We start from the raw sequence: 12610 nt of genomic DNA on the forward strand, positions 1-12610 counted from the left end.
CTTCAAAATTACTTGGTCTCCAGTAGCAAGGAGCTGTTTGTTAGCAGTCTGGCATGACTGAACACCCATGAACAGACCTAACACAGGGAGGTCTGGACACCCACTCTCCCTCCTGTGAAGCACATGAGTCATTAGTTAGGGCCCTTGAGAATAGGTTATAGGCAAATCGGGAGTAATCTTTTCTGGGAGTATCTTGAAGGAGAGGCCCTTCTGCTTTTTGCTACTTGCTCTCCTTCTTTCAAGGCCGTTACCTAGCCATGTAGTTACCATTCTCAACTTCTCTCACCTACGATCTTGTTGTTCTCACTCACTTTCTTTCATCTCTGTCCACTGGGCTCTGGGTGGGCAGATGTGGCTGCTCACAAGTTCAGGAAAGAGCCGTAAACTGGCTTGTGCCTGTGAGGAGGCTGGAGCTGGCCATGGGGCCTGGCTGGGCCCTCTTCTAACTGCTGACATTGAGCTGATGTTATTCTTGGCCTGGGGCAGAGCCATTACTCAGGAGTTTCTGTTAAAATGATTCTTTGTTAAACCTCCTCTCACCCCCACAACGTCCCCCTCTCCTTTCTCTCCCTCCTTTCTTCTGAGCCAAGCATTTTGGAGTTGCTGTGTTGAGGCTATTGCCATGCTGCAGGATTTAGGCTGCACTGAATTTGATGTTATTGAAGAAAAATAATTGCTGAGCATGGGGGCCTTCAGACTTTCTGTCATGAATAAAATGTCATCTTAATAAAATTATTGTCTCTTGGACACTTCCTTCCAAGACATTGTATGGAGCCAGCCAGCCCTCCTCTTCCAGTAACAGTTGCATCAATCCTCTGATGCCCACCCTGCCAGTCATGACAATACCCTTGCCTTCCCTTGCACCCTCTCTAGCTTTCTGTCACTGACCTTTCTGCTAGTTAGCTTCTCAGACTTTAGTTCTTTAACTAGGCCTTTATAAGAACTGTCTTCTCTTTTCTGCTGCTTATGCATTCTCTGACCTACATCTTTCCATTCACACTGCTTTGACTTCTGCACCACCCTTTCATGCTGACCCTCATTTGTCCTCCCCTTTTAGGCAGAGTTTATGTAGCTTATCCTAGCCTGCATGGCTTTACCACATTTCCTTGTCAGTGTCACCTATGCTACCTATCTCCCATTGTTTGCTTTCCATGTATTGAGATCTACATCATCCTTTGTTGTCTTGCCTGTTACATTCAAATTTGTCAGTCTCCCCACAGCAGAAGAAATATATCCCCCAAGACTGAAGACCTATCACTTGAAAGAGTGTCATCATCTCTCTACTTTGGGGAATGCATGCAGGATATCCCTGAGAGTGTTTCACCTGATTGTTCAGGTTCTTGTTGTGGTCAGAAGGCAGACTAGCCATTTGTCAGTAGCTGAAGTACATCTATTAAGGACTATATCTTGAGCTGCACCCTGAATGTGGCATGCCCATGCAGCATGACTAGGTGCCAGTCTTTCCTTCTGTCTCTGGCAAAGGGACTAGTTACATGTGTGACTATATATGTGATCAAGTAACAGAAGCACCATGATTAATAACACAGCAAATGCTTCTCCTGTACATTAACCAGTTCAGGATGTTGGAGATGAGATGGATGCACTGGACACTGTGGGCTTTTTTTGTCAAGTTTTTGTGTCATTTGTGTCCATTTACCAGGCAGTAGATCTATCTTATCATGTGTGTTAACATGAAGGCTTGTTGCGTGCTTTGTTGCAGCACCCACTCTTGGTTGAACACTTTCCAGACAAGTAAGAATGATGATGATTTCTGCAGGCATTTAACAATCTGTGGAATATCAAATACTGTGTGGGTGGAGGAAAAGGAATTATAACAAACAGTTTTCACTCCTTGTATGCAAAAGCTAGTTCACACAGTGTGGTATGGTAGGAATAGACCTTTGATTGCAGAATAGGTACTTGATTACTTGGACAAAAAGAAAAACACAAAACTGGCTGGATGAGAATCTAACAAATAGGTGGAGTGATATGGACCAGGAACAGACACAGTACAGACCTTGAGAAAAGTGAACCAAAATAGGAAGTAGAAGAGTTTGAAAGTAGAGACAAGAAGCTTAAATCTGGTATCAGTAAAACCAAGGAACAAGAATTACAAAGTTAAACCAAAAGACAAGAAAAACAGGCTTATAGCAGTATTTTTAATGTTTAAAGGAGACTTCATGTGACATGGTATGACCTAGATGTTATTATCACTGCTGCAGTTGGCAAGACAGTTAATATACCATCATTGTTTATTCTCTAATTGTTTCCTGTACTGGAAAGATGCCATTAGCTGTTAGGGAGGTTCCTTCTTTGTGTGGCTGTGTTCTGTCTGCTTAGCCTAGCATGTACTGGATTTAAAATTTTATGCCAAACATTTCACATGGGAAAAGAGCTAAATTAAAACAAGGGAAGTACAATTGTATGGTGGAATGATCCCTGTCAGTCCTGCTTACATCAAAAAGGCTCATGTTAAGTAAGACATGAATCATGTTAATGAGTTGTGTGGGCAGTTATGTGATCACAATTTCAATCACAAGTTTAAGTAGATTTTATGCTGTAGAAGATTAGGCTGAGTTCATCTTAAATAATTCTCTCAGTCATTTAAAAATTGTATGTCCCCTGAAATAGTCCTCATTTTATGAAGTTCAGCAAATTTTTGTCTTTTTAATATTTGTGATTCCCTTCTGACATACTTACCGTTTATTTAGATCTGACTGGAAATGCTGAGTACTGTGAATAATATTACTACTGTTCCTAGAACTATATTATTGCTGCCTGAGGATACAGGGCGTCTTTGAATGCAGCATCATCATTAAACTGTTATATATTCAACTGCTGTCAGATTTGCAGTATCTCTTTTCCTTCCTTCCTTTTCTTGTTCATTCTTGTTTTGCAGCTTTCTCCCTCAGCTTGTTTTCCCACTAAATGTCCTAACTGCCATTTTTCCTATTTGAGTCTTGTGATACTGATGAGTCAAAGTCTCAGTGTAAGTAAAACAGAACAACCATTCTAAAAGCAGTAGTCTGAGCTGATTTATACCAGCTGAAATTTTGTCCGTGTTTCTGATCCTGTCACTATTATTAGAATTATGGTAACGCCCAGATGTATTAACAATCTTTCCAATACAATGAAACAACCCAATCCTTGCCCCAGAGAGCTAGCAGTACCAAGAGAAATAAACCAGAAGGCACCAAGTCAACTGAATAAAATGTATTTTTTTTTCTTGCTCTGAAGAATTTACCAAAGAGGACACAGTTCAGGACAGTCTGTGCATACTATATGCTGCTTCTTTTTTAAGACCTCAAGATACTCTTCTTAGTGCAGTTTAACACTGTGGTAGTTAATAGTACATGTTGAGCCTGCTCTTTATTGCCAGTTTGTGAATTTTCAATTCAACCAATTGTTGTATCCAAACTGATTTAACTGAATGCATTATTATGTGTTCAAAGTAATTTCCACTAAACAATTTATATGACTGGAAAGATCTTCCAAGGCTATTAATTTTCTGTATTTTTGCAATGTTATCTGAAACACAACTGCTTTTCTAAAAGTGGTGGGTTGTGTTTTGTTTGGTTTGCTTTTTTCTTTTTTTTTTAACTTAAAACCTCTTTATTGTTTATTGCTTATAAACATCTCAGTTTGCACTGTCAGGGATTTGGAACTAGCTGCACGGATCTTTATGCAATACATGTGTATGTGCATCTGTCAGTTCTCATACACTGCTGAGTCTCTCATCTTTTTCAGATTCACTGATCCAACTCAATGTGAATGACTGTGGGATAGAGATCTCACAGCTATGTTTCATACAAATTACATTAAAATCAAGAGCCATGTATCTGGGAAGGGGGTTTGACTACTGTTCCCATTAAGGCAATGGCTTCAGTATGAGACCACTCCTAATTAGACAGCACAAATCCAACACAAGAATGCCCAGACCCATGAAGAGAGGCATGATTTGGGGTATGCTTTATATAATATACTGTAAGACAGATTTGCAGGAAATGAGCTTCATTACCTCCTCTGGTCACACAGTGAACATGTTTTTGCTTGCAACATTTGTTCCATTACTGTGCTAGGGATGGGTGTTAGATACAGGGATGGTAAGTGCCAGGAACATTCTTTCTGTTTTTGAAGATCATTAATGTATCTGCTTTTTTTCAAAGTACTACACTACCTCTGCTTTTAATCACTAACAGCCCAAACTTAGCTGCTACTATTACTCTTAGATGTTCATTGTCCTTACTGACAAGGTGTACACATTGAGATTTTCTAATTAAAATTTTTCTTTTTTTGTACAAGGAATACTTTGTGGATGGTGTTGTAGATGTTGAAACAAAGAGATATTAGTTCAGTCTGTGATGTAGGGAAAAATGCTTTCTGTCAGTGCTTTCTTCATGGGCAAGACAGGGTTAATGCTGTTCCTCCTCCCCAGAAAATTGTGTGCAGAAATTAACTCACTAATAATTTACAGAAACTTTAGCTAAAATGTCTTATAGCTTCTTTAGTATTTTTCAGATTTGTAGCCCTAGAGACTTGTTAGAGTAGCAAATGTCACCTCAACATCAAGTTAAATCTGCCAGCCTGGGAACTGTGATTGAAAGTTTTTCACTTGAAGCAGCAATAGTTGTAGGGTGCTTCCTGCTTCAGGACTGCATCTGTCAGGGTTTGTCTAGGTTTTTGCTCTCCCTAGACCCTTAGTCTTCAGAATCATGAGTGGTAAGGTCTGTCTCCTGTGTTTTGGATGTGCTGAAAGCTTCCCAACCCTTCCTTTGTGTGGCCAGGCTCTGCTCTCCCCAGCTGTCCTCTTTATTTGCGCAGAAGCTTCTCCTGGTTTCCTGTCGTGTCCCCATGGAGTTCGCAGCATGGCAGTATACTTTGTAGCTGAATCCAGAAGCCGTGGTCCTTGTCAGCTTCCAGTCTCCCCACCCTTGCCTGGAAGACAGCCAGAATCTCAGCAGTGTGGAGACAAAGGCATTTTCAGAAGTCTGTAACCCCCAAGAAAAACATCCATGACCTTTCTTCAGGCAGGTTTCAACACAGTTTTTACTGATCAGGCTTCATTAGAGCATCCGTGCTTGCTGTTTCTTCAGAGTAGTGGATCTCCTTGTCAGTGCATATTAACACAGGCAAAGGGTTATGACTGTATGCATCGTGAACTCCAGGATCTTCGTGATTTTGGTAACAAGAAAAAGAACTTCTAGGAAAAATGCATAATATCAAAAGAACTAAAGGAAAGATGAATAATACCATTTCACAGTGAAATGTGACTGCTGAATAAGAAGTGGGTGCAGTGACTTGAGGGTCTCCATCCCAACCCTATGACATGTGAGGCTCTGAGATGGAAGAGACTAAGTTCCAAGTTCCATTTTAGTTTGGTTATTTGGGGAGAGGTGGGGTGTGACTGCTATTTTTCAGACTTCTGCACTTGTACTAGCTTCCTTATTGAGAATCTGGAAGCTGCAGTCAAGGTAGAGCTTCAGGGAAGGGAGAGGTTAAGAAGGATTGGGAGCCCAAGGGCATAATGTCAGTGAGCTCTAGTTGGGAAACAGGCCTGTTTTGGCTCCTGCACTTCCTTCTCTCCCTAGAGCTCTGCCTGTCAGAAACGCCTTCCCACACACCACTGCTCTGCCATTTGCCAGAGAATTGCGGGGGAGAGGGGCTTTTCCTGTCTGTGTGCTGAGACTCAGCCAGCTCTCAGACTGTGGTTTTCTCTGGAGCCCGGAGCCCATTTGCTGTGGCTTTGTGTATTTTCCACCCGAGGAGAAACTGAGGACAAACTCAGTGAAGGGTGTTGCTCCCAGGGTCACACAGAGGGCTCAGCCCTTCCCCTTCTCTCCTATCACTGACCTCTAGATGCCAAATTACAAGGTTATGGTATTGCCTTTGTTCTGGGAATCCGACTGACTTCGAGGAAAGACAAAGCAGAACTCCCAGCAGGTTGCTCCTTTCTGAAGAGAGTTTAGCAGTCTGCAGAGCTCCCATAGAGGAAATATTCTCCACTCCCTGCTTTGCCAGGCCATTTCTCAGTTCTCCAGTGTCTCATAACATGCAGATCCTTTTGTTCCCAGTGTCACATCTCCAACATGCTTACTCTCCCACATGCTATAGGAATAGAAATATTTTCTGTTCCCTCATATTACTGGGGTTTTCCTTTTTGTCAGTGGTGGAGTTAAAGTTCCTTTTTCAGAATAAGGTACCCTAGAACTTTTCTGTTATTCCAAGCACCTACACAGTTAGACCAAATAAGTAGCATTGTATCATCTTCCCCATAACCTTTCTCTTTCCTAGAACTGTGTCTCAATCCTACCTCCCACATAAAGAATAATTTAGCAAGATAACACAGAAAGTCAACGTACTGAAATATTTACTACTTTGTGGATGGAAGCCCACTGCAAGATTAGATTGAGGATTGGGTCTCTTGTTTTTTAATCCAGAATAGTAGAATTCTGTGGCAGTAGTGAGGTTGTCTGCCTTCCTAGAAGCTAGTCCTGGTTTTCAAGGGCTAAATAACATTCACTGACTTAACAACTCTTTATGTGTGGGACTTTCCCTGGAGCACTGGGGTTGCCTTCATCAGGCAGATATTATCCCTCACAAAAGTGTCACCCACCTCCATCAGCATTCTCAGCAGTGTTCACAGAGGTAACCACCAATTACTATGGGATTTTTTTTTCTTTTTTTACCCAGGCTGTTTTTGCCAACTACTCACAATCCAGCACCAGTCATATATCTGTGCCAGCTGGCTCTGATGCCCGCAAGACATCAAATGCCACTTCTAGTATCCAGAAGGCAGCCAGTTTGCACAAAGTGATGCCATCCCAAAGTACAGCTCCTCAGCTGGTTCCAAAGCCTCCAACAAACCACAGACAGGCAGTGATCAGAAAGGCTGCAGCCCAAAGGATATCCAAGTAAGTTTTATCTCTTCCATCCACAACAGGGAGTTGGCACTGGTTCCCCTGAAAATGTATATTGGAGAAGAAGCTGTCTACATCTGACTCTGACAGATCTTTTTGGCTGTGCTGTCCAGGATAAATCTCAGAATAACCTGAGGTGTACAGACTGAAATAAGCATTGCACTGTATTGCAGCTGTGTGTTTCATAGGGGTATGGAAGGTAACTGTAACAGCATACAAATGTAAGGACATAGGAACTGTCAAATTGATCCCAGTGTGGTGTTTTGGATGCCCAGGGCTATTCCACCTGACTTCCAGCTGCTCTTCCAGATGAGTACGGGTCTTCTGTAGTTCTTGTGTTGTATCTGTCAGTCCCATGTAGATGTCTCAAATAACTTCAGAGCACCAATTAAGGTACATCTCTGTTTAGGCACTTAAGTCACTCTCTCTGTCTAATCTTTGATGGAGGCTAGAATCTAGAAGAGGATGCCAAAAAAAAAAAAACCCACCAGAAAACCCCAAGAAAACCAAAACAAAGCAACAAAGCAATTCAATACCTTTAACAAGATAATCTGCCCCTGAGCCAGGTTTTCCCATAAATTTAACACACCATATTGGATTTAGGATTTCAAGCACAAGTGTTTGTTTCATTTGAAATGCTTATATTGTGCCTGATGTAATGATAGCTTTTCTCATTAATTGTAGAAATCCTTCTTTTAACTTTTAGTAAGCTTTTAGTTAAGGTAAGTGGATGGATTTTACAGTTATCTTTAAAAACAAATGCTATCTTTAGAAACAAACAAAAATATTCACCATGAAATTTTGCTTGCTCATTGTAAGTTTCCTTCCTTTCCATTTCTTGGTGCTGGTCTTCTCTTTTGTGCATTATGAGAAAATGTGAGCTAGTTTTCTGGGTTTTCAGCTTCCTCAACTCTGTTTATCTCCTCTTAAATGACAGAACTGCTTTAGTCTAAATCCTTCATCAGGTTTTTCCTCATATATCCTTGGACTTGTTTCATCCTGAAAACTGATTTCATAACTTCCTTCTTTGTACTTACTCTACAGCCAGAAGAGTTGTAAAGCTTTCAGAGCAAGCTCCTGTGAGGTTTCCTGATTCTGTTTTCACTTCCTGTTTAAAGAGAGAAGTTTTAGTTTTAGGTTACTGATGAAAGACATCTCATGGAGATGCAGTCACTGTGTGTGAATCAAATCTGGAACTGCAAGGCATGTTTAAGGAACTTGGACAGAACTGCTTTGGGGAAGTTCGTGTATTTGCTGCCTGTACTCTTGCTATCTTAAGAGATAGCACACAGAGTTAATCCCCCAAAACTATTTAAAAAGAAAACAAGATGTTAGTAAATTTTGTCAGCTCAGCAAATGCAGATGTGAGCGCCAGGTCTGGCAGGTATGCTCTGGTGGCTTTGCTATCTGATTTCTTTCATGTTGGGTGGCTCTTGTTAGTACAGGTGACAGGCTGTGTCAGTGGGTTTCTCTGCTGGGCAGCAGGGATGTGTATTTGAAGATGCCGGTGTGCTGTGCTCACTTCTTGGCAAAGGAAATGTTTATCCTTGTGAGATGGAATTGCAGCTCCTTGGACAGACTTTACTTTGCTGCATTTTTGTGGTTTCTGCTCTGTGACAGGCAGGAGTGTGGGAAAACCGGAAAAAGTTCAGGACCAAAAATGCACAGAAGGGGGAAAAAAAGCAAAAGATTCCTTCAGAATTTCAGAAAACTAATCCAAGTATTGAAGGCTGCAAGGAGCCGCTCCGGAAATATTTTCCAAGTTGCCTTTCAGTCTCCAGCACAAGGCTCCAAACCCATTCTTGCCATTCATGGGATCTTGCAGTAACATTTTTTCACTTACATGGAAAACAACAGTGCCTAGCTGTATTTCCAGCACACTGAGGGCTGATCGTTTAAAACCTGCTATGTCTCAGACTAATTTAATCCATTCATTGTTGTCAGGAAAAGACCAGATACACATCTACAGAGGAGAGTGAATGGAGAAAAGCCTCTGTGTCAAAGGAACATGGACTAGAGGAGAAAAAGATGTCTTGCATGCTTCAGCCTGTTTTCTACCGTCCCTGATAATTTGTACAGAGTATTTTCGGACACATTGTGTAGTCTGCTTTCAAAAAAGCCCAGTGGTAGGAACTCTACTGTGTGTTATAAAAATCTGCTTAAGAATCTAGACAACCTTTTAATCACCTGGTTTCTCCTGATGTGCTGAATTTTTCTTTTGAATTATTTTCTGAATTTTTCCTTTGTTTCAGCCTGTTGTACCTTGTTCCTCCTTCCTGAACCTGAAACACTTTCTCATGTAAATACTTTCCATCTTTTGAATATTCTTTTACTTCTTGGAGTAACCTAATTTTGCTTAGACTTGTTGAGGTTTTGTTAAACTCAGATAGTAGTTCTACTTGCCAAGTACTTAATTGTCTTGAATTTACTGTATTTTCTTCAGTTTGCCAGAGTGCTTGGGCTGTGACACCAAAAATTGTACTTTTCTGGTGAGACTACCATGTCCTTAGGTTATGAGGTGGCAAATATCCCTCTCCATAACATCTTTTTGGCTGCTTCATCTGTCTGTCATGTCACTTTTGATTTGCTGCCTTCTCTCACTCCCTCATACGTCTTGGCTGTTTTTCTGATACCTTTCCTCAAAGGGGATCTCAGGGCTTTGTATTATCTACACGACACTCACTGAAACTGAAATCCCATTCTGGTATTAAAGCTCTCCTGTCTCTTTCTCCCCCCATATATTTCAGTTAGCCAGACCTTATTTCTGTTTGCTCTTGCACTGCCTGGCTTTTGTTTCACATCTTAATAAAGATCATCTTTTTGAAGTTGTTTCTAAAATTCCTCCAGAGACAAGACTGTGATGACAAAACTAAAATCAACTTTATCTCTTTGACCTATCTCCTCCTTGCATGCGTTATCAATTCTCTCCCAGCCAGCACACATGGCTTCCAGAAGAGGAAGAAACAGCTAGAAAACTCAACTACAAACAGAATGAGATGCTAAAGATGAACATTACTGACTAATTCAAAAACTGTCTAGTAACTTGGACACTTTCCTGGTTGAAGCATAAAGGAAAAAAGTAATGGAGCAGCCAGACAATTCAGTTTTGTCTTTTCAGTTCCTAGCTTTTCTTGTTTTTGTAGAAGGTGGTAGGTTGACTTTATAATGGATTGTGTCCAAAGCAGACTCCTTGCTTAAACTAACAGAGTGGAAAACTGGGGCCCATATTAAGGTGTGGAAAAAGACTAACTGGGAGAAATTATTTAGTATGCAGCTCTATGCTAAAATACAGTGCCATAAATTGTCTCATAGGGCTCCATAGTTTTGATCTAATGTACTTGTATCACTAATAGATAGATCTTGTTGTGCTAGCTGCTCAAAAACTTTCTTCTTTCCCAGAGTCACACTGGGTCTTTCTCACTGCTCATGTTGCCACTACTCTTGACAGGTAGTGGTTCTGTGAACCATTAAGAGACATGCTGATATTTTGAGATAGAGATCACAGATACAGTATTTATAAGCAATGGAATGAAGCAGATGTTCCCTGGAAGCATTATTTGGTGTATAGAGTCTTCACATTACAGATGACAGCATGCAACGTAGAAAAACACATTAGCTCAGCTGTTCACAAGAGTGAACTGGTGGTTGATGAAAAATCTTTCTGCTTTTGGGGGCGCCTAAGTTGTAATAAATACACATTTCTGTGCTATCATTCACATAATTTCTTGTACTGAACATCTCTGTAAGTGTCGTAACAACTCTATTCAGGAAGCCTATCAAAATAAATATTCCTTTCAAGTCGCACCACCACAGAACAAAAATCTTTCTACCATGTTCTATTTTGTTTTTCATGGTGCCAGCTGTAGAAGAGCCAAAGTTCTTCTCTATTGTAACTAGTACAGAAATAGGGTAGAGGGGACCCATTTCTCTAGGGTTCAGGAAATCCATCCCAGAGTGGGGAGGAGTTCTGTCTGCAGATGGACATAGAAGTAGCCAGCTTTTCTAGGATCCACTGGCCAAGCCTAGCAAATGTGCCAAAAGCAGATGATGATCACAGAGCGAGGCCCTGTAAAACACTATGGCTCTGTTTTGTATCCTGTCTTGCCCATAGTGAGCCAGGTACATCACACACAGAAACTGAGTGCCCACTGATAAGAGGGATAGGCAGCAGAACACACATCTAACAGTTACTGGAACCCCTTTGACTGTTTTGCTGCTGCTGTACTGCAGCAGACTTGTTTTTTCAGCTCCCGAATATCTGGGTTAATCAGGCTGCCTGACCCTTAGACATTTTTGGCAGTAGAAGCAATGCATCTGAGAGACATGCCTTGATTTAACACCCTGACACAGCTGGGCTCACTAGACCTGTAGCTTGTAGCCCTTGGCTAGCCTCAGCTCATACACACAGATACACACACAGGGACACCCCATCCAAGAACAACAAAGAGGAACAAGCTTCCCTGGCTCTGGGTCTTTACATCTGCTGCTGCCCTCTTGTCAAATCTGGGCTTTTTGTGATGTGAATATGTTAGTGTCAGATCTGTCTGGTTCCACTGGACCTTTAGATGAATCTGTAGCATCCCAGAAATAAGTTGTTAAAACAAAGATGTTCAGTCAAAAAAATATTTATCTTTCACCTTTGGAACAGAATTTGCAGTCCTAGGCTGGGCAGCTGAATACTAGTCTAGTACCTAAATTAAGGAAGCCAGTATCAGTTTTGAGGAGGAGTTAGCCATATAGGAGATAGAAAAGAGCAATGACAGATATTTAAATGGGGGGGACAGCTGGGACTGTTTTTGTTAGTATTGAATAAGAAATGGAGAACATAACAATGGCTTGCCCTGGAGAAGTGGAAGCAAAAACAACAGAGACATTGACATTAGGAAACTGAGAAAAAGCAGTAGGATTTCAGCCAACCCAAGGAGGAAGAAAGTGGAAAGGGATTACCTCAGTTTAAACAGTGAATGTGTTCTGGGACTGAAGCTTTCATCAGGACAGCACAGAGAGTAAGAGGAAGTGATCTTAGCCTGGTGGGAGATCCCAGGAGCAGAGCTGAGAATGAGCTCTCAGAATGAGGTGACTGTTGAAACTGCAAGAATCAAGGTACCCAATGTTGTGGGTATGCAGAGAAGAAGGGCAAGTCTGTAGAGATAAAGAAATTATCTGAACAATAAGGTAGAAGAGTGACTGTTTCCTGTTTTGCGTTTATATTGTTGTGCTTGCTGGCATTCTTGTTTACTTTTTCAACTACTAGTCTCACATTCCATTTACAGAAGGGTGAGCTGAATTTGGCTGTCAGTTGTGCTGTGTTAACAAAGTGGGCAAGCTAATTGTGAGCATGGAACCTCCATGTTCCACATAAGAAGCATGAAGATCCATCTAGATTCTCAGCTTCCAGAAGGACCATCCAATATCAGCAAAAAACCCCCTATAAGTACAGATCCAAAATTCTCTCCAAGAGACAATAAACGCAGAAACAGGCACCTCATTTGACAATATCATTTCCAGTTAAGACTGACTGAAGTAAGGGGTTGTGGTATGCAAATGTATCTGCATCCCTCTCCCTTCATGTGTAGACTCAAATTCATTTCACTGAAATCCAGCTGAAATAAAATGCAGGAGTCCCTCACAGACCTTTTAGCTGTCAGAAACACCTGGTTTCTGGCAACTTGCTGACCTTGAAATCTGGAAGC

The 12610-nt window shown here is 41.3% G+C and overlaps 1 protein-coding gene across 16 annotated transcripts in view; it reads left to right on the top strand.

The window, feature by feature from the left end:
• Positions 1 to 12610, top strand: part of TTLL5 (tubulin tyrosine ligase like 5) — a 126960-nt gene that overhangs the window by 99090 nt on the left and 15260 nt on the right. For 14 of the 16 annotated variants that reach the window (XR_005257283.1, XM_038139871.1, XM_038139865.1 and 11 more), the window contains one exon: positions 6691 to 6911. The exons of the other annotated variants lie outside the window; for them this stretch is intronic. Coding sequence is in view for 13 of the 14 variants with exons in the window: in XM_038139871.1 (XP_037995799.1) it covers positions 6691 to 6911 (221 nt within the window). In the remaining variant the exon portion in view is untranslated. The remainder of the gene's footprint in view (positions 1 to 6690; positions 6912 to 12610) is intronic. 16 annotated transcript variants of the gene reach the window in all.

The sequence above is a fragment of the Motacilla alba genome, chromosome 5 (assembly GCF_015832195.1).
Source record: "Motacilla alba alba isolate MOTALB_02 chromosome 5, Motacilla_alba_V1.0_pri, whole genome shotgun sequence".
NCBI classification, from domain to species: domain Eukaryota; kingdom Metazoa; phylum Chordata; class Aves; order Passeriformes; family Motacillidae; genus Motacilla; species Motacilla alba.